Below are 22,765 nucleotides of genomic sequence, written 5' to 3' on the forward strand. Positions count from 1 at the left end.
CGTATCAGATTGGATTCACACTAATCCTAATGTGTTTTCCAGTGTTAATAGTCGTAGTTTCATTGATAGTAGCTCCTCCTGAAGCCAATCGAACTATACAGTATAACGAAGTAAATCATAATTCTCATCCAGAGCTGATTGTTACCTGCAGTTCGCCCCATGTTGCCTTTATTGTCTTACAAATGATTTATTTCTCTGGCCTTCTCATTGCTAGCAATGCTCTTGCTGTCATGACCATAAGGTTTCCGATAAACTTCAATGAAGCGAAATATGTTGCATTCGCGACCTTCTCCCTTGTTCTGACCTGGTTCTTCTTCATACTTGCTTTCATTGTAAGTCAGAACACTCCCTATCAAGGAGCTGCCCTATCAACTGCAATACAAGTGAGTTCAGTGGCAGTTCTCCTCAGTCTTTTTGGTCCAAGAGTGTTTATTATGATAGTATGGCCCCATAGGAATGCTGAAAGACACTCATCTGTTGTATCAAAAATCATGCCACTTGGAACACAAAACCGCACTTCTATTATGCCATCAGATGATAACAAAATTGCAAGCAATAAAAAGAATAATGACACTGAAGAATAACATTATTATTTTTGGTTTTTTTTTAAATATTAGTGTGCATGTGTGTGATGGTTTTGTTTACCCATTTATTAGTAGTGATAGGTTTCTGCATACATCATCATTAGAGTCATAAATGATTGAATCTCTGTTTAGCTAATTCAATAATAAATAACAATATTAAACAATGAAACTGAAATTTAATCAATACCGATACATTGTACAATAAAAGTAAATATTTAAGCTAAAGAATTGCTCACAAAAACAACAACAATAATAATGATAGTCACACATTGTAGCCATGCATGTGCATGTTATTCAACAGTCACTCCTGTTTGAGACTTTGGTACTCGCTGAGGCAAAGACTCCAAGTCTTTTGTACCTGCAGGTTTCATCCCACTTTCAGAAGAGTTGTGCGAAGGCCAGAATATCATAATGAATACTCTAGGACCAAAAAGACATAGTAGAACAGAGAGTGCACTGAGTTGTATTGTAGACGATAGAACGGCTGTTTGGATTGTAGACCCATTTGTGGCTACGTATGAAAGGATAAACAGAAACCACATGAGGCCAAGAGAAAATGTTGAGAATGCAACGTATCTGGACTCGTTGAAATTTGCAGGAAACCTTATGGTAACTACAGCCAATGCATTGCTGGTAATGAGGAGTGCAGTGTTGTACAGCATCTGAAGCACTACAAGTGCAATGTGGGGTGTGGTGCATTGGAGGATAAGAGTGGGGAAGTTATTATCGTTTGTTTTGTTGTGGTGAAGCTCTTTTTTGACTCCAGGATTAACAACCAGGAGTGAAATAAAGACAAGCATCATCTGACATGCAACGAGTAGAAAAGTGAAGATGATTTGGTACGGAGGAGTTATGAATCTTGGCCTTGAAGATATTGATTGTTGCATGAATATGCGAGTTATTCTGATAAGTTTAACACACAATGCACAGAGTATCAGAGAATATGAAAACCACATTACAATCTCTTTGAAGACCACATGACGCTGGCGAAGGCTTCAAGAGAAAGAAAAGAGTGCTTACAAAGCATAGTGTTATTCCGATTAGTACTAATATCATCTGCTCCCTTCCTGAAGACTTGACAATTGGTGTATTCCAGAACCAGATGAAAGCAGATGTGACAAATACTACAGCTATTAGTCCAATGATGGCTAGTATTATCAGTACTATACCCCATGCATCTGATGGTTTTAAATATGATTCATCAATATCTATACAATGAGTGTTACCAGTGAGAGGATTGTTGCCCCACATATTATCAGGACATGTCATACACATTGTTGAAGAGTTAGTATTAGTAAAGTTTGATCCAAGGCAAGGATCACATGTACCACAACATGATGACGTTACTGCCCTCTTAAATTGTCCTGGTGGGCATTTCTGACATTGTGAAGTGAAATCATCAAATAGCTCATTTTCATTCTGCGTAGCATAGAAATGAAGGCGGTTTGCTATTGGCAAGTTCTCATTCCAGTATCCAACATTTTCCAACACGTAACTACTCGTTTCTTGCTCCACTTTCAATACAGCAATGTTATATATTGCTTTTACTGTCCCATTCTCATTAAAAGAAACTTCATTTCCCGTGGGGCTGGTAAAGCTAACATTCATTAAATGTTGTAGTAGGACAGAGCCATTCAAAACTGCAGTCCTGCCATTGTGGCTCTGGCATGATTGATTGTTGGCATACCAAACTAACGGAGCACTACATTTATCACTAATGAATTCTTTTAATGCATAAGCAATGCTGTATACAGCATCTATGACAAGAGGAACTTTCTCATTTTGACTGTAATCACTAGACACATTGCAGTCATTGTGGGCACAGTTGTATAGCTGTTTGAATGCATCTTGAGTCCATGGGTTTCTTTTGTTGCTTGATGTGCTGAGTTGTCTGTAATAATCATCGAAAGGAGCATGAAGGTTAGTTGCTGGTAGCACTCCCCATAGTTCGCTTGCAACTTGAGCATAATTTGCTGCTAAAACTGTGGAAGCTGTGGAGTCGCTTGCTATCCAAACCTTTCCAGCCTTGTTTATAGACCTATTAGAGTTAGTCATTGTCCGTAGCAGCATATCAGCATGCTCAAAGGAAGTAAACAGCACAGTTACATTCGCAGTTGAGTTGGCCAACCGATCAGCAACATATTGGTATTCATAATCAAGAAATGATTCTTTTATTGGTAGGTTTAAGTCAATGCAGATACCTCTTCTGTGTGCCAGCTCATGAAACTGGTTAATCCCAGGCTCACCATAAAGATTATCAGAGTATATTGTAGAGACAAAGCTCCAATTTGCTCTCTCTATTAGATCAATCATGGCCATTGCTTGCTGATTATCCGGTGGCACCGTACGCAGAAAGTACTCATAGCGATCTCGATTATTGAGAGCTGACGAAGAAGAAGCATAACTAATTTGAGGCACCCTAAATAGCCGAAGGAGGCTAGCTACCGGTATAGAGACAGAGCTTGATGAAGCACCAATGACAGAACTAACTTTGACTCTATCACTAGCATTACCATTTGACATGCCTCCACAACTCTCCACTTCTAACTGATCACTCTCAAGTACAAAATCAATGCTCTCATCTAGAGCTATGTTCTCACTCACACAGGTGTCTCTGATATCATAGCCAAGACTCATGCCAGGGAGAAGGCTAGAGTTAGAGTTTATGCTATCAATGGCAAAGAGCATTGCCTCCATTCTCTGGAACCCACTGGATCTAAACCTGTCACTGCACTGACCTCCCATTGATTGACTCACATGAACTGGAAATAATCCACCAAGAATGACATCTTTATCCAGAGTATCTTTGAATCCAGTGATTCTATCACTAGTCCTGGAATAAAGGACCCTCTCTGGTGGGCTAGTGTGATCATACTGGATAGCACAATCACTCATTGAAAGAAGTATGGACAAGAATAGTACTCTTGATGTCAAGAAAGGCTGCTCCATTCTTTTACTGTAGATCTTCAACTGTTAGGCTTACTCCAACAGGAAATAACTGAACACATAAAACAGGAGTAGGTAACTTTATATGATCCTCTTAAAATTTTTAATTGCTTTTGAGCTTATGTGTACATGCATATATATATAGGCATTGTATTATCAAATTAGCAATAATTATTTGTAAACAATATTTTATAATTTGTAAACAATGTAAGTGCCTCTTTTTCCTTTTCCTTGCTGCTCTAAAACAGTAAACACATTTTACTCTTTGCTCTTGATGAGAGACTATAATCATCCAGCTCCCACAGCTAAAAGTAGCATGCACTACAAGACATTACAAATTTCATACATGTACTAATTGACCTGTTAGTAGTATAGGGCATGCTCGGATGCTCTCTTAAAATGTTATCTTCATTCAGCAATAATAGTAAACATTGCCATAAATTTGGCAGACAATTGTAATTAGATTAATAAGAGACTAGGAGTATGGCTGTGTGTGACATAATAATGGCTGCACTACTAGTGATAGCATCTGTTGCTGAAGAGAAGGTTATGGGTTATGGTAGCAGTGTCATCATTATGATAAATGTATCACGAATGGTTGACAATAATATTTAGTCACTATACCAAATATAGTGATATCATGAGCTAATAAAGTCATAATTAAATAAAATTTTGTTATCTGTATTTCCCCTTTTATATTTTGTTTTGGTAGGTTTCTCTGTGTGTGTGTATGTGGTTACCTAAGTTTACTGTGTGATTATGATATCAATAATCCATCAACAATTTGCTCTAAAACAATTTTGTGATACATATTGATGTGTAAAGAGTTTGAGCTGAATCTGACAAATAACTTTAAGTTGTGAGCAATTGAGTCAATTTTTGAAAAATACCCAAGGCTATATAGCCCATGGTTTTTTCCAAAAAGTGGCTCCTAAATCACCCCAAATTTTTATTACATTTTCTGATGTATATTAATGTCCTTGTGCTACATAGAAAGTTTGAGTTGTTTCTGACAAATATTTTCAAAGTTACGGCCATTTAAAAAAAAAACACCAAAATTGTGAAAATTCCCAAGGCTATAGCCCATGGTTTTTTTCCAAAAAATGGCTCCGAAATCACCCCAAATTTTTATTATATTTTCTGATACATATCAATGTCCTTATGCTATGTAGAAAGTTTGAGTTGATTCCGACAAATGTTTTTCGAGTTATGAGCATTTTTAAAAATGGGCCAATTTTTGAAAAATACCCAAGGCTATATATAGCCCATGGTTTTTTCTGAAAAATGGCTCCAAAATCACCCCAAATTTTTATTAAATTTTCTGATACATATTGATGTCCTCATGCTATGTAGAAAATTTGAGTTGATTCCGACAAATATTTTTTGAGTTATGAGCATTTTTAAAAACGGGCCAATTTTTGAAAAATACCCAAGGCTATAGCCCATGTTTTTTTTCCGAAAAATGGCTCTGAAATCACCCCAATTTTTTATTACATTTTCTGATACATATCAATGTCCTTATGCTATGTAGAAAGTTTGAGTTGATTCCGACAAATATTTTTCGAGTTATGAGCATTTTAAAAACGGGCCAATTTTTGAAAAATACCCAAGGCTATATATAGCCCATGGTTTTTTTCAAGAATGGCTAAAAAATGACCCCAAATTTTTATTACATTTTCTGATACATATTGATGTCCTTATGCCATGTAGCAAGTTTGAACTGATTATGTGTACAAATTCTAGAGTTATTAACAATTTTAAAAACATACTACAATAATTTTGGCCTGTGATGCCTGCATTTGGCATGCCAATAACTAAAGTCTATTCAGTTTCACCTGACCTATTGATTTTTTGTTATAACTTTTGATAAACATGGAATTTAGAAATTTTGCTTGCACCATTAGAATTGCTAGGTCCTTCCCGTCCTTTAGATAAAAAGATCGGGTCAAAATGATAAGGCCTTAGCCTTTTTTGGATGTCCCTGTATAAACTCAATGACATACCTTTGACCGCAATTATGCAGCTAGAACAGCCAGAATAAATTCAGCTGCTACTTATCTGCATCCCTTCCGTGCAACAAAAACAATTTCAAAACCACAAATACGTAAAGAATGCGGATGTGACGTAGTTATTTATTAATTGAAAAAAGCCAGGGGTCAGGTGAAAGTGAATAGACTTTAAGTTCAATTCTTAATAAATTATTTCCTGTACATTGGATCATTGTAATGTCAGTCTATATAATTTGTACTATTATAGCTACTGTGTCTTATATCATTATCACCAAACTATTACATAATAGTTGATATCATAATCTTAATAATAACTTCACAATGACAAACATACAGTATAATGGTAATGGATACAGTATAAATGGGTAAATATGGGGAGTTCATTTGAAATAATAAGAAACAAGTGTTTGTTTACTAATCACAGCAACAACAAAATACATAATAATAATAATAATAATAATAACAACAACACAATGATTATACTACTACTAATAATAATGTAAATACTTATAGTTTAGTGGAGTTATCATCAAAAGACCCATTACCACTCTTTTGCTGCGTGTCTGATAAATTTAAAGTGACTCTAGTAGGCCTTGGAGATCCTTTTGGAGTAGGAACTAGGGAAAGAGAGAGAGGGAGAGAGGGAGGGAGAGAGGGAGGGAGGGAGGGAGAGAGAAAGAGAGAGAGAGAGAGAGAGAGAGAGAGAGAGAGAGAGAGAGAGAGAGAGAGGGAGAGAGGGAGAGGGAGAGAGAGAAGGGAGGGAGGGAAAGAGAAGAAAGAATGATCATAATAAATACATTGAGAACAGAATAATACGTTAACACTTGCTAACAAACAAGCCATTGTGTCAAACAAGAAAGAAATCATCAGTAAGGAATGCATTACATAAACTCTGACCTTAATAAGAAATTACCCAAGTGTATTAATTTAAATGAGCCCCATGGACATATTGCATTAGTTTTTAACATATCACTGCTTGATTTGGTGCTCCTTGCTAAATCCAATGAAATTATTTAACACAGTCAATTAAAAGTACATTTACGGTAGACAAATATTGTAATAATAATTATTATTACACAACCTACCACTTAGACTGGGATCCAGTGTAGTAATATATCCGGTATCAAATTGAGCATTTATATCAGTGGATCCACGACTTTTTGGTTGCGTAGTGAACTGGGTAACATTTCTTTCGGGAAAGAATATCATTATTACGATCCGAGGCCCAAACATGCACAATAAGACGGCAAAGCAGCTCAGGTTAAGAGCAAAAGAGACCACAGCTGTCCTATCCTCGTTGCTGGTGGCTATATAAGTCTGTGTGAATGCCAGCCATATTAAACCGATGGAGAAAGTAGAGAAAGCAACGTATTTCGACTCGTTGAAATTCTCTGGGAAGCGTATGGTGACAACAGCGAGTATGTTACAGAATATGATCAGCGCAGTGTGATAGAGTGCTAATATTATCAATGGAGCTAAGTGAGGAGAGTCACACGTTACCTGTATTATAGGTGGGCCTCCGGCCATATTTGACTCCACCTGCTCCTCAGATGCCAATGGGTAGACGACTATCATTGATATTAACACGACGATAAATTGTATTGATACTATGAGTAGTGTGAAGAGTATTTGATAGCGAGGTTCTGTGAATTTAGGCCTCGAAGCAGCGCTTCCTTGTCTTAGAAAAATCCTCGAGATCCTTATTAGTTTAACGAGCAGCGAGGCTAATATAAAAGATATGCAGAACCAGAGGCTTGACCGCTGGAAGAAGCAAACAAAGGTTGATGGTTTTGAGACAAAGAAAAACGTAGTGAGGAAAGTCAGTGCTATTCCAACAAGTAGCAGTATCATCTGTTCACGTCCGGACGACTTGACGATTGGTGTATTCCAGTATAGTCCCAGAGCAACAGAAACAAACACAACAGAGATTAGACCAATGATAGCCATTATCATTAAAACAATGGACCAAGCATCTCTGTAGCGTAAATAAGACTCCTCTAAAGCTACACAACTAGTGCTACCTATAATTGGGTTATTACCCCAATATCTATCAGGACATGTTGAACAAGAACTTGATGACGACGTATTTGAGTACTCTTGACCTGTACAGTTGCTGCATGTACCACAGCAAGATCCCTCCACTTCAACAATATACTGCCCTGCTGTGCATACGGTACACTGGGACTGACGTGGGCGTGAGAGGAGGACCTCTTGACCGTTGATTAGTTCTAATCCAAACTGACTTATTGAGTGATTTATTGAAAGCCTTTTATTCGGATTATCACCATTCCATATGCCAACTGGTACGAACCCATACGACTTATTGAGGAATCTCTGATAGTTGACTATTTGATATTGTCCGCCAGCTGCATTACCAGTCTCAGGGTTAAAGGTTATATGTCTACCTGTCGGACTTATAAAAGAAACATTGTTCAAATACCTGAGCAAAACGGAGCCATTTAACCTATCACTATTTCCATCACAAGATAACGTTCTTCTGTTCCATTGGATCGGCTGTTTACAGTTATCATTGAGGTAGTCACGAATGGCAAAAGCTATACTGTAAACAGCGTCAATGACTAGCGGTATAAAGGTACCTTGTTGATAGCGTGGATGACTAGTTACCGGTTTCGTATTGTTGCAAGTCTTGTTAATGGTGCAATTGAAGTAGCTCTGATAGAATTCGGGGAAAAAAGGATTCCTTTGATTACTTTCGAGAGTCAACTGTGAATAGTAATCTTGAAATCCTTGACTTTCGTCTGTGTAGGGCGCAAAGCCAAACAGTCCCGCCAAAGACTCGTTGAATAGACTCACGATGCTTATGGACCGAGCCCACGCGTCACTAGCAATCCATAGGAACCTCTTATTTGTTCCATTAGCTGTGTTTATGGCCTCTATGGATGAGAACAGTGACCTTGCATTGCCCTGATTTGCAAATAATACAACAACATTTGTTGAGGATGCCAATAGTAGGCTGGCAATCCTCGAGAAGTCATCATCATCGGAATCAGAGTTTATGCCTTCGTCAACGTCAATGCAAATGCCAGTTTCTCCTGCCCTTTTGCGAAACTGATCTATTCCCGGCTCACCGTAAAAGTCATTGGTGTATACAGTTGATACGTACGTCCAGTTGAATTCCATACATAGGTCGATCATTGCTTCGGCTTGGAGACTATCGGGGCTAATGGTACGATAGAAGTAGCCATATCGGTCACGATTGTCAAGACGAGCAGAGGAGGAGGCGTAGCTAATTTGAGGGATACGAAAGAGACGTAGGAGAGTGGCCACTGGTACACTGACACCACTGGAGGCGGCTCCAATGACAGTGGACGTTGGGAGGGCAGCTTCACTTGAATCGTTAGCTGATTCATATTCGGTATCATCTGATGTCGGACAACTCTCAAGGTCCAGTTGTTGACCTGATACAACTAGATCAATGCTTTCATCAAGGCCAATGTTTTCACTGCTGCAGGTATCTCTTATATCATAGCCTAGTTTGAGACCGTGTAGGAGACTCGCGTTGCTGTTGATGATGTCCAGAGCGTAGAGCATGGCTTCCATCCTCTCCAGCCCTCTCTCTAGTCTAATCGAGCCACATCTTGCTCCGCCATCATCCACCGAATGAACGGGGAACAGCCCGCCGAGGACAATGTCGACATCAGTCCTATTCCTTGCTCCCCTGATACGGTTGCCACTTAGAGTCACGGTCTCTGAAGCATCTCTATACCCGTAGTTTGCACCAGAGATGCATAACAGGAGGGAATGGAGGAGGAGGAGGGAGGATAAGAGAACCATGTTCTGCTGTGGGAAAAGAAGGGGAGAATCGTGAGGAGAATGCAATAAAACCGCAAACTACTCTTACTTTTATTATTAATTTTATACAATTTTTTGACCCCACTACAGTCACTTCTTTGTCACTCGTATCTACATAAACTGCTGCACTGTTCTGAGAACTGCAGTTCAAACAGGATCTATATAACTTAAATATACAAATACTAAAACTGAATAGAATATCATATTTTAGCTTGTAAAAGTTCAGCCACACCTCTCCACCTACGCACCACCTCTGCACCCAACGCCCACTCCTAATTTTCTGCTAATTATAGTCAAAGCTTAGCCACGACCACGTCCTATTATAGCATGCGCAGATACTCTTTATCGTCTCTATTCTCTTCTCTTTAGGGCTGGCTCCTGAAGACTGAGTACTGCAGGCTACAGTCTCCTTTGCTTTCATTCTTTGCGGTAAGAACAACACGCGGACGGTGTGAATTGAGTGATTTCGAGGGAATGAATGTGAAACCGTTGGCTGCCAGGATCAAGTTCCTGTACTATAAGCTTTTTGTTGTTTCAACCTTGTTGGCCTACAAATGACCTACTATTGCTATTGTGCACGTCATATCACCCACTGTTTCCATATTAAAATAATCAAGAAGACAATAATGGCTTGAGCATAATGCATTGTTATTGTTTCTGGGTTATTAATAATTGCTAAAATACACCTGTGTTTGTTTTCTTCTTGTATCATATATCCCCTCTCTCTGTGTACAATTTCTAATGAATTAGTTATTTTCACCCTCTTTTATTTAGGACATAGTCTCCCCACGACAAAGAAACTCCCATGGCTTCGGAAGGATCAACTTTTTTGCTGTCGAACAAGCAGTTTTCGAATTACTTTGTCTACTATCATGAAATGGTACCAGATGGAGAGTTACTCTCTGGTAAGCAACGACCGTCTTCATCTATCTATCTATCTTTATTCCATCTTTGTTTAGTGCTAATTTGTTATTTTTATCGCTTATTGTCACCGCTTCGTTTTGACTCCCAAAATCTGATAATGCCTCCATAGCCCTAACCACCCAACAACAACAAATGCATAAACAGACACAACACACTCGAACGCATGCTCCCTTCATTATTATGCCAAGTACTACTACTACTATCTAATCACATGACCTGTCACGTGACCATTGTTTAATAAATCAATGTATTCATCAGCTCCCATGATCATTTGTTTAAGAAAGCTGATATTGAATTCTTTATATTTATAGTCACTCCTTTGTTGTCCTTGTAATCAAAATAGTTGCTGTTTATCACTTGGTATGTTAGGGAAAGTAGTGATAGACTTTTAGTTAGTCTAAACTGTGTAGTGATGATGACTAGTGGTTTGTGTCAGTGATAAGGAGAAAAGAGAGGGAGAGAGGAAAGGGAATTCTTATTTGTGTAGCATAGGAGATGATTAAATTGTTACTGATACATGTGTATATATGTGAATTTTAATGATATGTACCTCTTATATCTCTTCCATTTGCCACTAAAGCTATAGCTCCTTTTATTTTCTCCCTCCCTCTCTCTCTCTCTCTGCACATGTACATGTTTATAAGCAAAATGTGTTAAGATATATATGGAGTTGTTTGTATGCCTAAGTGTGACTGTGAGCACGGGGAATCAGGGCTGGTCATTGTTTGACTTAAAATATCATTTCTCAATTAAATTACACTTTACATATTTGCAGGTAATTAGACTTAGCTGTTAGGTGTGTACTAGGGCAGCTATCATTCACCACTTGCTCATTACTATGTAATGATATTACCATCATGTACATGTACATGATGGTAATAGCAGTGGCATATGTGTGGGTTTGTTTATGTTTTATTATTTAAAATTACCATTTGTAGCATTTTAGTATTGAGGAAACGAGAGGTTAAGGTGTAGAGGGGAAAAGATAACAGGTTAAGGTACATGTATTTTTATTTATTTGGTTTTTTTCAGAGCCTGGCCTAACTGTCGAAATACTAAATTAGAAAAGAATGTTATTTATTATATTATACTGAAATTGAGTATTATTAACTGTATCTAAATTGCTAAGTGTGTAACATTGCATTGGAATGAATTCTTCTATTGACAGTTTGTGTTCTATCATGATGAACTTACTAAGCTACTATTGGATATTATGGCTTAATGAACTATCTATGCATCTATAGAAAACTTGCATCTATTTCAATGTATACATATTTGTAATCATATATGTCTGTGTGGTATTTCGAATTTTTTGAACTTTCTTCAACAAACAAATATTGGCAAGTTTGAGCATCAACTATTTATATGTCAATATGTTATCAGTTTAGTTGATTTAGTCTTGAAGGGATATTCCTCACTTGAATGTGTCACACACCGATAGCACTACACAATCTTTTCTTTATTTAATTAATACTGGAGTAAATAGTTCCTCCTACAGTCATCATATTACATTTCTTATAATAACCGTTCCATTGTGACAATTGTGAGTGTGTATAGACAGGAATGTGAACTGCCCTAGACTTATAGAATTGTGTCTGAAATATTTAAATGTATTATTATTATTGATCTCTTTTTGTTTGTCATTTGTATATTACTTTAGTCATGTATTCTTGCTTGTATACTGTTGTTGTTGTTGTTGTTGTTGTTGTTTTTGTTGTTGTTGTTGTTGTTGTTGTTGTTGTTGTTGTTGACTGTTGTTTGTATTTTAGGATCAAGAGCTAGAGAGTTCTTTATGCTGTCAAATCTATCAATGGAAGTTTTGAGCAACATCTGGTAAGAGAAAGGGGAGAGAAAGAGAGAGAGAAAGAGGAGGAGAAAGAGGGAGGGAAGGAGGGAGTAATGGACAAAGAGAGAAAGTGAGGGAGGGAGAGAAAGAGAGAGAGAGAGGAAGGAGAGAGAGGGAGGGAGGGAGTGAGGGAGGGAGGCAGGGAGGGAGTGAGGGAGGGAGGGAGTAAGGGAGGGAGGGAGAGAAAGAGAGAGAGGAGAGAGGTGGAAAGAGACCTTTTTCCTTACACTTAGTACATCAATTACCACCGGTGGCTAATAATAATTGTTAATTAGTAAATTATTTCAAATATTTGTAACACGCACATAACTCGCTTATCCATAACAATTAACATAAAAACATGTATATTGTATACATTGTAGCTATATGCATAATGTACATGTACATGTACATGTACTTGTGTGTTGTATGTTTTTTAGAAGCTGTTTATGAACTTTGTTACCCCTTTCCCTTTCAACCTTGAAGTCAAATAAACTTCCTTTTTTTGTTATATTATAATGACCTATTGTTATTTTATTGCCGGACTTTTTATTTTGGAAAGAGCGAGAGAGAGAGAGCGAGTTTTTGTTTGCTTGTCACTATAGTAATAATCAGTGTCATGGATCTAAGAATTAATTTTTGGGAAACCAATTTAGTTAAAAATGAGCGATCGAATGCCAGAAATTTTATAAGATCTAGACCAGAAATGGGAGACCAAAAGTCTTCTAAGCAGGCTGAACTCCATCTACATGTACACGTAGATATAACAGAGAATAATATAGTAATGATGATGATGATGATGATGATAAACTTGTATTTTAACATCACTCTTTATCTTTATCTCAGGAGATTATCAGATATTAACGAAGACGGAATGCTTGATGCTGCCGAATTTGCTGTTGCGCTTCACTTAACTCAAACCTGTTTGGCCGGTTCTCCCCTCCCTCCTTCTCTTCCGCCTGACCTCCTGTCCCTCATCCAAAAGGTCACCAACCCAAATGGCTATATCTCACCATCAAAGAATAACCAAGTGTTAAAGTGTCAGTCAGCTTTCCTGTCGTTTTGTGAGAACGTCAATAATAAAGGATATCTTACAGGTTAGTGTATTTAATATAAAATATATGATTAAAATAGTCATTTTTATAGCTTTAAAAAAGCTTTGTTAATGGGTTTTGTGATTTTTTAATGAACTTTATGTATACAAAAGTGGGTGTGTGTGTGTGTGCCTTCCATAAGGAGATTACAATAACTAAGTAGTCCACCACCGGCTAATATATATGACACTGGTCAGCAATAAGTTGACAAACGAACGATCGCTGAACTAGAGTAAACTAGTTTGGTGAACGCAATAAAATGTGAGAATACACAGATAAGCAACCACATTATGTTTTAATATACACAAGTCACATTTTCCAGAGATTGTGGTAACGTTTGAGCATGGATAATGTTATTTTACAACTAGTATGTTTTAAACTCAAACGCAACTTAAACGCAAAATGTGTCAACTTAATACTGACCAGTGGCTGTATCATATTCAACATATAAATGTACATGTACATGCATATATACAGCAAATTGCACAGACCTTGCAAACCAGTTCATAAACCACTCTATGAACTTCAAAGGAAACTGTCTAAATTGAGGCGTGTCTTGCATTGTGTGGTCACATTACCACCTACTTGGCAGTTTGCAAGGTCTATGCAAATAGCTGTATGTACATATGTGTGTGTAGTGCAGGTATGATGTGTATGTTTTAATGTTTCATTTTTAGCTGAGGCTGCAAGATACTTGCTGACCAATTCTCAATTGTCAAAAGCTCACCTCTTCCACATTTGGTGAGTATAGTAAAATACTTATGTTGCTTAGAGATTTTGACTTGATTTTAAATTTTTTACAAATTTTTAAAGATGCTCAAAAATTGGGCTAAAGTCCCTGTCTCAGGCCGAAATTTGCCAAAATCAAAAAGTAGAGAATTTTTCATTTTTATAATTTTCCTGATACATATACATGTTCTTATGTTGCGTAGAAAGTTTGAGCTGATTCTGATTGAAATTTGATTTTTTACAAATTTTTAAAGTTACTCAAAAATCGGGTCAAAGTCCCTATACTATAGTACAGGGTCATGGGCCAAATTTTGCCAAAATTGAAAAATTAAAAAATTCCCCATTTTATAATTTTTCCTGATACATATACATGTACTTATGTTGTGTAGAAAGTTTGAGCTCATTCCGATCAAAATTTCATTTTTTATGAATTTTTAAAGTTGCTCTAGAAATACAGTCAAACCTGTCTAAACGGTCACTGCTTAAAACAGCCAGCTACTTTAAAACGGTCACTATTTAATGTCCCAATTTTTTGGACAATGACTGTAATACTCAACTTACCTGTCTCAGCGGTCACTCCGTAAGATGGTTAACGGTCACTGACAGAATTAATCTCCATCAAGACTGATAAAGACCACCACTGTGTACAGGCGGCCAGATAGCCACGCCTATTGTACCACACCCATTTTGAATTAATTTTTACATCATTAATAATGATTAATTTTTTAAAAATTGTTATCTCAAATAATACCTTCGAAATAATACTATATACAACTCAGTTTAGGTCTTTAGGGGTACCTAAAAGTTCTTTAAGTCTTGTTATATAGTTTCTATGGCCAGTAAATGTGTGCAAAATAATTTAAACTGTATTTAAAGGCATCTCTATAAAAAGGCCACCTGCATAAGACAGCCACTAAATGCATGTCCCAAGGTGACCGTTTTAGACAGGTTTGACTGTACTTGTTAAGGCTTGTCAGCTCATGAAGCATGCTTTGTGAAAAACTCTGAGATCAGTTACAAATATCAATGAGATATAACAAAATTTGGATGTGATTTTTAAATCTTTTTCTACTTTAGGAAACTTGCCGATGCAGATAAAGATGGTCGCCTCTCATTCGAAGAGTTTGTGATATCAATGCACCTCATCTTTGTAGCTAAACTAGACCAGCCTCTACCAATACACCTCAACAACATAACGCTCCTTCCTGATGAGGTATGGGAATGAGAACTAGAGCATGGGAATGAAAAGTAGAGCATGGGAATGAAAACTGTAGCATGGGAATAAAAACTGGAGCATGGGGATGAATACTGGAGCATGGGAATGAAAACTGTAGCATGGGAATGAAAAGTGGAGCATGGGAATGAAAACTGTAGCATGGGAATAAAAACTGGAGCATGGGGATGAATACTGGAGCATGGGAATGAAAACTGTAGCATGGGAATGAAAAGTGGAGCATGGGAATGAAAACTGTAGCATGGGAATAAAAACTGGAGCATGGGGATGAATACTGGAGCATGGGAATGAAAACTGTAGCATGGGAATGAAAAGTGGAGCATGGGAATGAAAACTGTAGCATGGGAATAAAAACTGGAGCATGGGGATGAATACTGGAGCATGGGAATGAAAACTGTAGCATGGGAATGAAAAGTGGAGCATGGGAATGAAAACTGTAGCATGGGAATAAAAACTGGAGCATGGGGATGAATACTGGAGCATGGGAATGAAAACTGTAGCATGGGAATGAAAAGTGGAGCATGGGAATGAAAACTGTAGCATGGGAATAAAAACTGGAGCATGGGGATGAATACTGGAGCATGGGAATGAAAACTGTAGCATGGGAATGAAAAGTGGAGCATGGGAATGAAAACTGTAGCATGGGAATAAAAACTGGAGCATGGGGATGAATACTGGAGCATGGGAATGAAAACTGTAGCATGGGAATGAAAAGTGGAGCATGGGAATGAAAACTGTAGCATGGGAATAAAAACTGGAGCATGGGGATGAATACTGGAGCATGGGAATGAAAACTGTAGCATGGGAATGAAAAGTGGAGCATGGGAATGAAAACTGGAGCATGGGAATGAGAAATGGAGCACGGGAATAAGAATTTCTTAATGAAAAAATTAAAATAAAATGAAAATCATCACCAGCAATGTTTTATAATATTTCTATTTTTAGTTTAACTTGACTGCTAAAAGAGTTGCTGCTCTCGTCTCTGAAAAACCTTCCTGTAGAGAATCCACTCCGCCTCCTTCCATCCCAATGTTCGTAGTACCCACTGAGTACCCGTACATAAGTACCGTCTTCAAATCCATACCTCCGGAGAGATTTAAAAACGGGAAATTTGACTCTTTTGTTGGAAACCCATTCATCATGAATAACACAGTGAGACCTCTCATTTGTAATCTTATTATAGTTAATGAAATTATAAAATAATTTTATTATTAAAAACTTAATAAAGTTACTTAGAATATAGTTTACTTTGCTGCTGCACGTAGTACATTATTAATGAAGGATAATATAAACTATTTATCTAATTTTTAAACTCTAGTCAAAACAGGTGGATTGTTTGCAAAATGCATTTAGTACAAATTATGTACACAACATTAATTGAATTTTATGAAGAGAGAGAGAGAGAGAAATAGAGAGGTCACATGCCTGACACCTGTCACATTAATTAGACATTATGTTTTCACTTTGTATTAGTGTATGCTTATAACATATGCAAGTATATTTATGAATCTATATATGTATATATTATGTATTATCTATGCTTCTATACTTGTAGCTTATAACTAATACAAATATATATAATAATGTATATATGTACATGTATGTATGTTTATTTGCATTTACTGTAGTATTAATGATTGTATATGATTGAATGGGTGTGATTTATTTCTGTGGTTAAAAGTGCCAGCCAATAGTATTTTGTTTAGTTACTGAATATTGAGCTCTAGCTCTTCCTCTCTCTTTATTTCTGTTATTGTCAGTTAGTGTATTGTCATGGAGTGTACTGAAGTTAGTTTATTTGCATGTGACTTTTATTGCAAATATATTGAGTACTTTTTCTTTGTCATATTATTTTCAATATTTTTCTTTCTATATTTGTCTCTTACTATACAGATACTATAATGTTACATCTTACACTAGCAATAATACTTATTAGACAACAGTAGTTACTACTACAGACATTATTGGCATGCTTTTAAAGCATGCATGTATTTAATATTTAATTTTTTAATATTTAATATTTAATATTTAATTCAATATTTGTATTTAATATTATATACTTACTACATTTTAAAACATATTTTATATTCTGTACTTTCTCCCTCCCTCTCTCTCTCTCTCTCTTTCTACAGGCGAGTAATGAGCAGCTCCACAGTAGCACCAGTTCCCTCCATTCCTCTCATCTCTCTCACTCAGAGAGTGCTGAAATTTCTCGTCTCTCTTCCAGTCGTCACTCCTCAGTCAAGAGTCTAGTTGAGGAACGAGATGAACCTAAAATGCTTAAAGCAGAATCAGTCGGGATTGACGAAGAATCATCATCTAAAAGTATCAATTCACCCGATGTTGATTCGTCCTCACCTCAAGTATTTTCACCACCGCCCACGCAATCAGGTTTTCCCGTGACTCCGCCTCCTCGTGATGCATCTCCGCTGACAAAAAGCACGCCCACGCCTCCACCTACCATAACTGTTTTTTCGCCGACTCATTCAGAGGGACGACCCCCAGTTCCTCCTCCTCCTATGTATGAGTCTAAGCCGCCGCCTTCTCAATCTAGAGAAGAGGACACACCCCCTCCTGTTCCTCCTCCCCCTGCTGAATCAGACGGAGAAGAGGAGGAGGAAGAAGAAGAGGAAGTTGATGAAGAGGCAGCCAAGGCGGAGCTAGAAGAGATATCTCGTGCTTCCAACAAGTTCTTGTCTGAGAATAAAAACAGAGAGGAGGTACCCCGAGAGCCTTACAAAGATCCTTACGCTAATGCTCCGGAAATGAAAACTGCCTCTCAAAAAGGACTCTCGGCCGTTATCACAGATATATCAAGCACCGGAGAGGCTCCACCTACTGTTGATCCACAGCAGAATGGATCTCAGGGTTCTCAAGGGTCTCAATCTTCGCTTGATTTTCTTGCGCAACTTGAAGGACTCGAGGCCGAGATAATGAATGTCCTTGATGATACTAACTCGTTTGATCCCAATGCTCCTCCTCCTCCTCCAGAGAACAAAACTAAAATAATGCCGGTTGTACAGAAACCTTCAAAAGTCGACGAGCCGGACTCGCCTTTTGAAAAGAAATCGTACACACTTCCCTCTCCGACTAAAGCCAGGTTAGGCTCTGGAGGGTCTGGGTCTTTACTTCTGAGGACTGAAAGAAGAGGATCCGCCCGTAGCTCAAGCGATTCATCATCAGAACCATCTCCATCACCAAGAAGATACACTGTAGCTGCTTCACCTGCTAGGAAGAAAATAGCAACTGCAAAGTAAGAGAGAGAGAGAGAGAGAGAGAGGGAGAGAGAGCTAAATTAAAAACTTTTTATTTTATTTTCAGTCGTAACTCTGCCATATTGGATGATCTTGATGACATGTTTTCTGCTGAGCTGGCAAGCATTGATAATCTTTTGGAGTCAAAGCAATCGGAAGAGAAGAAAGCAGAAGAAAGGAGAAAGAAGGAGAGCTTTGATTTACAATTGATGGAGAAGAGAGCATCAGAGGCAAGTTATATTGTACTAGTAGCCTTGTTGCATTATGTTTAGTATAAGAATATAGATAATTTAACTTTAGTAGGAGTAAACATTATTTTATTATTATCTTGCAGACTCATAATCTTCCTGGATTAAGTGTATCTAGTGTGGAAGAGTTGGCAAGAAAGAGAGAAGAGGAAAGGTAAACGATAACAGCAACAAATTGATAAACAAATATTTAAATTGCTTTGAGTTTAAATTTTATTGTCATAATTAATGCAAGTATTGTGTGTTGTTATTCTTACTAAAATTATAATCATTAAAATGTTGCAGTGAAACTGTTTGCCAAACTGAATGTTTGTGATAAAGTGTAAAGAGCTACTGTTTATTATTATAATAACAATTATTACTATTATATTACTGTACTATTATTACTGTGTATTACTGTGTATTACTGTATTTTTATTATTGTATATTACTATACTATTATTACTGTGTATTACTGTACTGTTATATGTTTATTGTTGTCTTTGTTTCTAGTGCTCGTAAGCTCAAAGAATGGGAAGAAGAAATGAAGCAGATTGAAGAGACGGCTCTAAAGAAATATGAAGAAGATAAAAAAGTAAAAAATAACATATTAATTATATATATAAGTTGAGATTCTTCTCCTCTCTTTTCCTTAATAATAAATTATTTAATATTTTAATGTTTCAGGTGAAATTGTCGGATGAGGAAGCCACTAGAAAGTTGGAGGCAGAATGGGACGAGATGCTCGAGCAGGAGTCAAAGAATATGAAGGAGGCCTGGGTGATAAGAGCACAGAAACTAAAGGAAAGAGAAGAGAGAGAGAAACTACAGGAGGAAATGAGAAAGAAAATGTTAGAGGAGCAGCAGAAAGGTAATAATGATGTTAAGTATTAAAATAATTTCAAGTATTATGAAAAATAAAAAAGTATAATTTAAGGTGATTTAAGTATTAAAGTATGTAGATGTAAGTATTAAAGGTAATGTTCAGTATTAGACTTTGGGCAATTGATATAATAATTAAAAACTTTAAGTCAAACTTATTTTTTCTTTTCTCAGAGGTGACAATAGAAGAATGGATAAAGATAATGGAAGAAAAGAAAGTAAAAGACATGTCGCCCGAAGAGAGAGTCCAGTATGAGCAAAGGAAGAAGGCTTGGATACAGCGTAGGAGAGAGAAAGAGGAGAAACAAAAAAGAGAAATGGAAGAAAAGTTGCAAAAAAGCAGAGAAAAAATGGTCGCAGAAATCATGTAAGCAAAAAACTTACATGTACCTACCCATTAAAACTTATTGACTTATCCATTAAAATTTTACCTGCTTACCCATTAAAATTTTACCTGCTTACCCATTAAAAATTTCCTACTACAGGAGGGTGCGTAATGTCGAGGAGGAGGTTAAGCAGAAGAGACTTGATAGTGACAAGTTGAGGGAGCTAGAGGAAGAGCAGTTGAGGAGAGAGGCAGAGGAAAGGAAGCAAAGGGTTGAGATTGCAAAGCAAAGAAAGGAAGAAGAGAAGATGAGAGAATTAGAAGAAGTATTTACACTTTTCATAATATGTATTCACAACTTTATTCTATTATTATTTGTTTTTAGAGCAAATCAAAAGCAAAGTCAGCAATAGCTGCTAGGTGGGAAAAGCAAGTCAAAGGAAGGTAACGATACTCATACATTAATGATACTATTATAGTATTTTAATACTTATAAATTGTACAAGTACATGTATACGTAATTGCATTATACTGAATGATTGTGTTATACTTGTAACAGCAATACTTTATGCTGATACATTGTGTAGTATTATTAGCTTAAATTTTGAATTGTATGGGTATTAAATTAATGCATTATATTGAATAATATTTTTTTGTGCTTGTAGAGATGCTAAAGATTACAGAAGTACTGTATTGAGTAGTTCACCACTGCAGGTTAGTAAATGTGTTTAATTTGATAGTTTTGAGCTCAATAGCTCATTTTAACAAGGAACTCTGGAGTTATGAGCATTTTTTTTTGAGCCAATTTTTGAATAATACCCAAGGCCATTGTTTTTTCAAAAAATGGCCCCAAAATCACCCTAATTTTTTATTACATTTTCTGATACATATTGATGTCCTTATGCTACGTAGCAAGTTTGAGCTAATTCCGACAAATATTTTTCGAGTTATGGCCATTTTAAGAAAACGCCAAAATTCTGAAAAATACCCAAGGCTATAGCCCATGGTTTTTTTCAAAAAATGGCTCCTAGATCACCCCAAATTTTTATTAAATTATCTGGTCCATATTGATGTCCTTATGCTATGTAGCAAGTTTGAGCTAATTCCGACAAATATTTTTCGAGTTATGGCCATTTTAAGAAAACACCAAAATTCTGAAAAATACCCAAGGCTATAGCCCATGGTTTTTTTCCAAAAAATGGCTCCTAGATCACCCCAAATTTTTATTAAATTTTCTGATTCATATTGATGTCCTTATGATATATAGCAAGTTTGAGCTAATTCCAACAAATATTTTTCGAGTTATAGCTGTTTTAAGAAAACGCCAAAATTCTGAAAAATACCCAAGGCTATAGCCCATGGTTTTCTCCAAAAAATGGCCCCAAAATCACCCTAAATTTTGTTACATTTTCAGATGCATATTATTGATGCACATTTTGTTTTTATTGATTAGACTGGCTCTACAGGATCAAGAGAGAAAGACAGACTAGCTCGAAGACTGGGGAACTTGAAATAATATAAAGAAAAATTTTTGCCAAGATAGCTTAATTAAGTAATATATAATTAAACTATTACATGTTTTTGAGATGTTTTATGATTCCGTTGCTTTATCAAATTATTACTTTAGTAATCATACTCAAATTCTCACAAATTTTAAATAATTATGAATTAAGGCTCTGGTTCTGATAAAGTAGCGGCAGCACAGTATTAAATCAGCATATCTCTTCTCTAGTTGCTAGTGCCTTTAAACTAAACTAACTGATAAAAACATGCTTTGCATTCTCAAGCTTATAGTGCTATGTAGTCTGTATAGCACTATAAACTTGAGCATGCAAAACATGTTCTTATCAGTTAGTTTAGTTTGTATAGATAATGTATGTATGTATAAATAGTCTATAGTAGTCTGCTATATAAATGATCATCCTGTAGTGTTGATTATCATTTAAAAACATTCTAAAATTATAAACTCTTGAACTATAAGAATAAAACTAAAATCAAGGTAATTAGTAACACACATGTGCATGTAAAGTTATATAGGCAACTATTTATTATTGTTGCTACCCATGCAAGAACAAATAAAAAGTAGAAATAGACCAAGAAATACAATTGCAATGATTGCAATGGAAAAAGCAATCAATGCCACAATAGTAAGAATAATAGTAGCCAATATGAATAACCACACAATTGTAACACTAGTAGCATAAATGTTAAGTAGTATTGCTAAGGCACCAGCTCCAATGTACATTCCCGACTGCCATTTTCCAAAAGGACCAATGAGTGTACTGCTTAAGAAGAACCCAGAAAACAAGAGAAAATAACCAAATAATACAGCTATATGGAGTGGGCTAATAAATGGTTGAATGAACTTGTTCCAAAATGAGACATTTTTTAATTCCTGATACTCACTCTTGAACTGATTAGTTGTAAATAGCCATGCTCTTTTTTTAAGGTAAGGAATTATGCCAATAAAGCTTTCTAGCTGTTTTGATCCCTCTCCTTCAGTTTGCAAAATTTTAAAAATTTCATATATGACAGTTACTGGTAGTGTTCTTGTCCAGGAATGATGAGCGAAAAAAAACATAAAAATTCCAATAAAAGGCATCAAAAAGGTAAAAATCATCATGTACCACAACTGAATACTCATCTCTAGAGGCCCAAAGTTGTTGGTATATTCATAGCGAAACCTCTCAGCAATGATAACGATCATTAATATCTGTAGAATCATTAGTCCATACATGTAGAAGACAAAAAATATGATAAGTAGGTCACTGTTCCATTTTTTTTCTTTATTGATTATACGAATCGAAAAAATAATGCGAATAAGAAAATATCCTTTTTGTAAGTAGACAAATATCAAAATGCCCGAAAGACCTTTGAGAGCGTTGAACCAATCAAAAACAGCAATCATTTTTGGATCGT

General features: G+C 36.4%; 4 protein-coding genes across 4 annotated transcripts in view; 2 read left to right on the plus strand and 2 right to left on the minus strand.

The window, feature by feature from the left end:
• LOC100642137 (metabotropic glutamate receptor-like) overlaps nt 1-584 on the plus strand; it is a 5,822-nt gene extending 5,238 nt beyond the window's left edge. The window contains exon 4 of the mRNA XM_019995404.1: nt 43-584. Coding sequence (XP_019850963.1) covers nt 43-584 — 542 coding nt within the window. The remainder of the gene's footprint in view (nt 1-42) is intronic.
• Nucleotides 585-720: 136 nt separating this feature from the next.
• Nucleotides 721-3,645, minus strand: LOC100631483 (metabotropic glutamate receptor-like). The gene is given in 2 exon segments (XM_019995386.1): nt 721-1,546; nt 1,548-3,645. Coding segments are annotated over 2 exon segments (2,658 nt in total). The 5' UTR covers nt 3,534-3,645; the 3' UTR covers nt 721-874.
• Nucleotides 3,646-5,807: 2,162 nt separating this feature from the next.
• LOC100631612 (metabotropic glutamate receptor 2-like) lies at nt 5,808-9,582 on the minus strand. Its single transcript, XM_011405081.2, has 3 exons — nt 9,402-9,582; nt 6,625-9,340; nt 5,808-6,156 (listed from the first exon to the last, which is right to left on the minus strand). The coding sequence occupies exons 2-3, from the start codon at nt 9,332-9,334 to the stop codon at nt 6,047-6,049; spliced, it is 2,820 nt and encodes a 939-aa protein (XP_011403383.1). The 5' UTR covers nt 9,335-9,340; nt 9,402-9,582; the 3' UTR covers nt 5,808-6,046.
• A 97-nt stretch (nt 9,583-9,679) lies between these two features.
• On the plus strand, nt 9,680-21,504 carry LOC100631739 (epidermal growth factor receptor substrate 15 homolog). The gene is made up of 17 exons (XM_003385865.3): nt 9,680-9,781; nt 10,127-10,257; nt 12,046-12,109; nt 12,948-13,198; nt 13,873-13,936; nt 15,002-15,137; nt 16,104-16,310; nt 17,291-18,411; nt 18,480-18,642; nt 18,747-18,814; nt 19,153-19,234; nt 19,327-19,510; nt 19,696-19,888; nt 20,007-20,172; nt 20,232-20,290; nt 20,512-20,560; nt 21,300-21,504. Exons 2-17 carry the CDS (start codon nt 10,158-10,160, stop codon nt 21,360-21,362), a joined length of 2,970 nt encoding a protein of 989 aa, XP_003385913.1. The 5' UTR covers nt 9,680-9,781; nt 10,127-10,157; the 3' UTR covers nt 21,363-21,504.
• The last annotated feature ends 1,261 nt before the right edge of the window (nt 21,505-22,765 follow it).

Source organism: Amphimedon queenslandica, unplaced genomic scaffold, assembly GCF_000090795.2.
Source record: "Amphimedon queenslandica unplaced genomic scaffold, v1.1 AMPQUscaffold_13446, whole genome shotgun sequence".
NCBI classification, from domain to species: Eukaryota; Metazoa; Porifera; class Demospongiae; order Haplosclerida; family Niphatidae; genus Amphimedon; species Amphimedon queenslandica.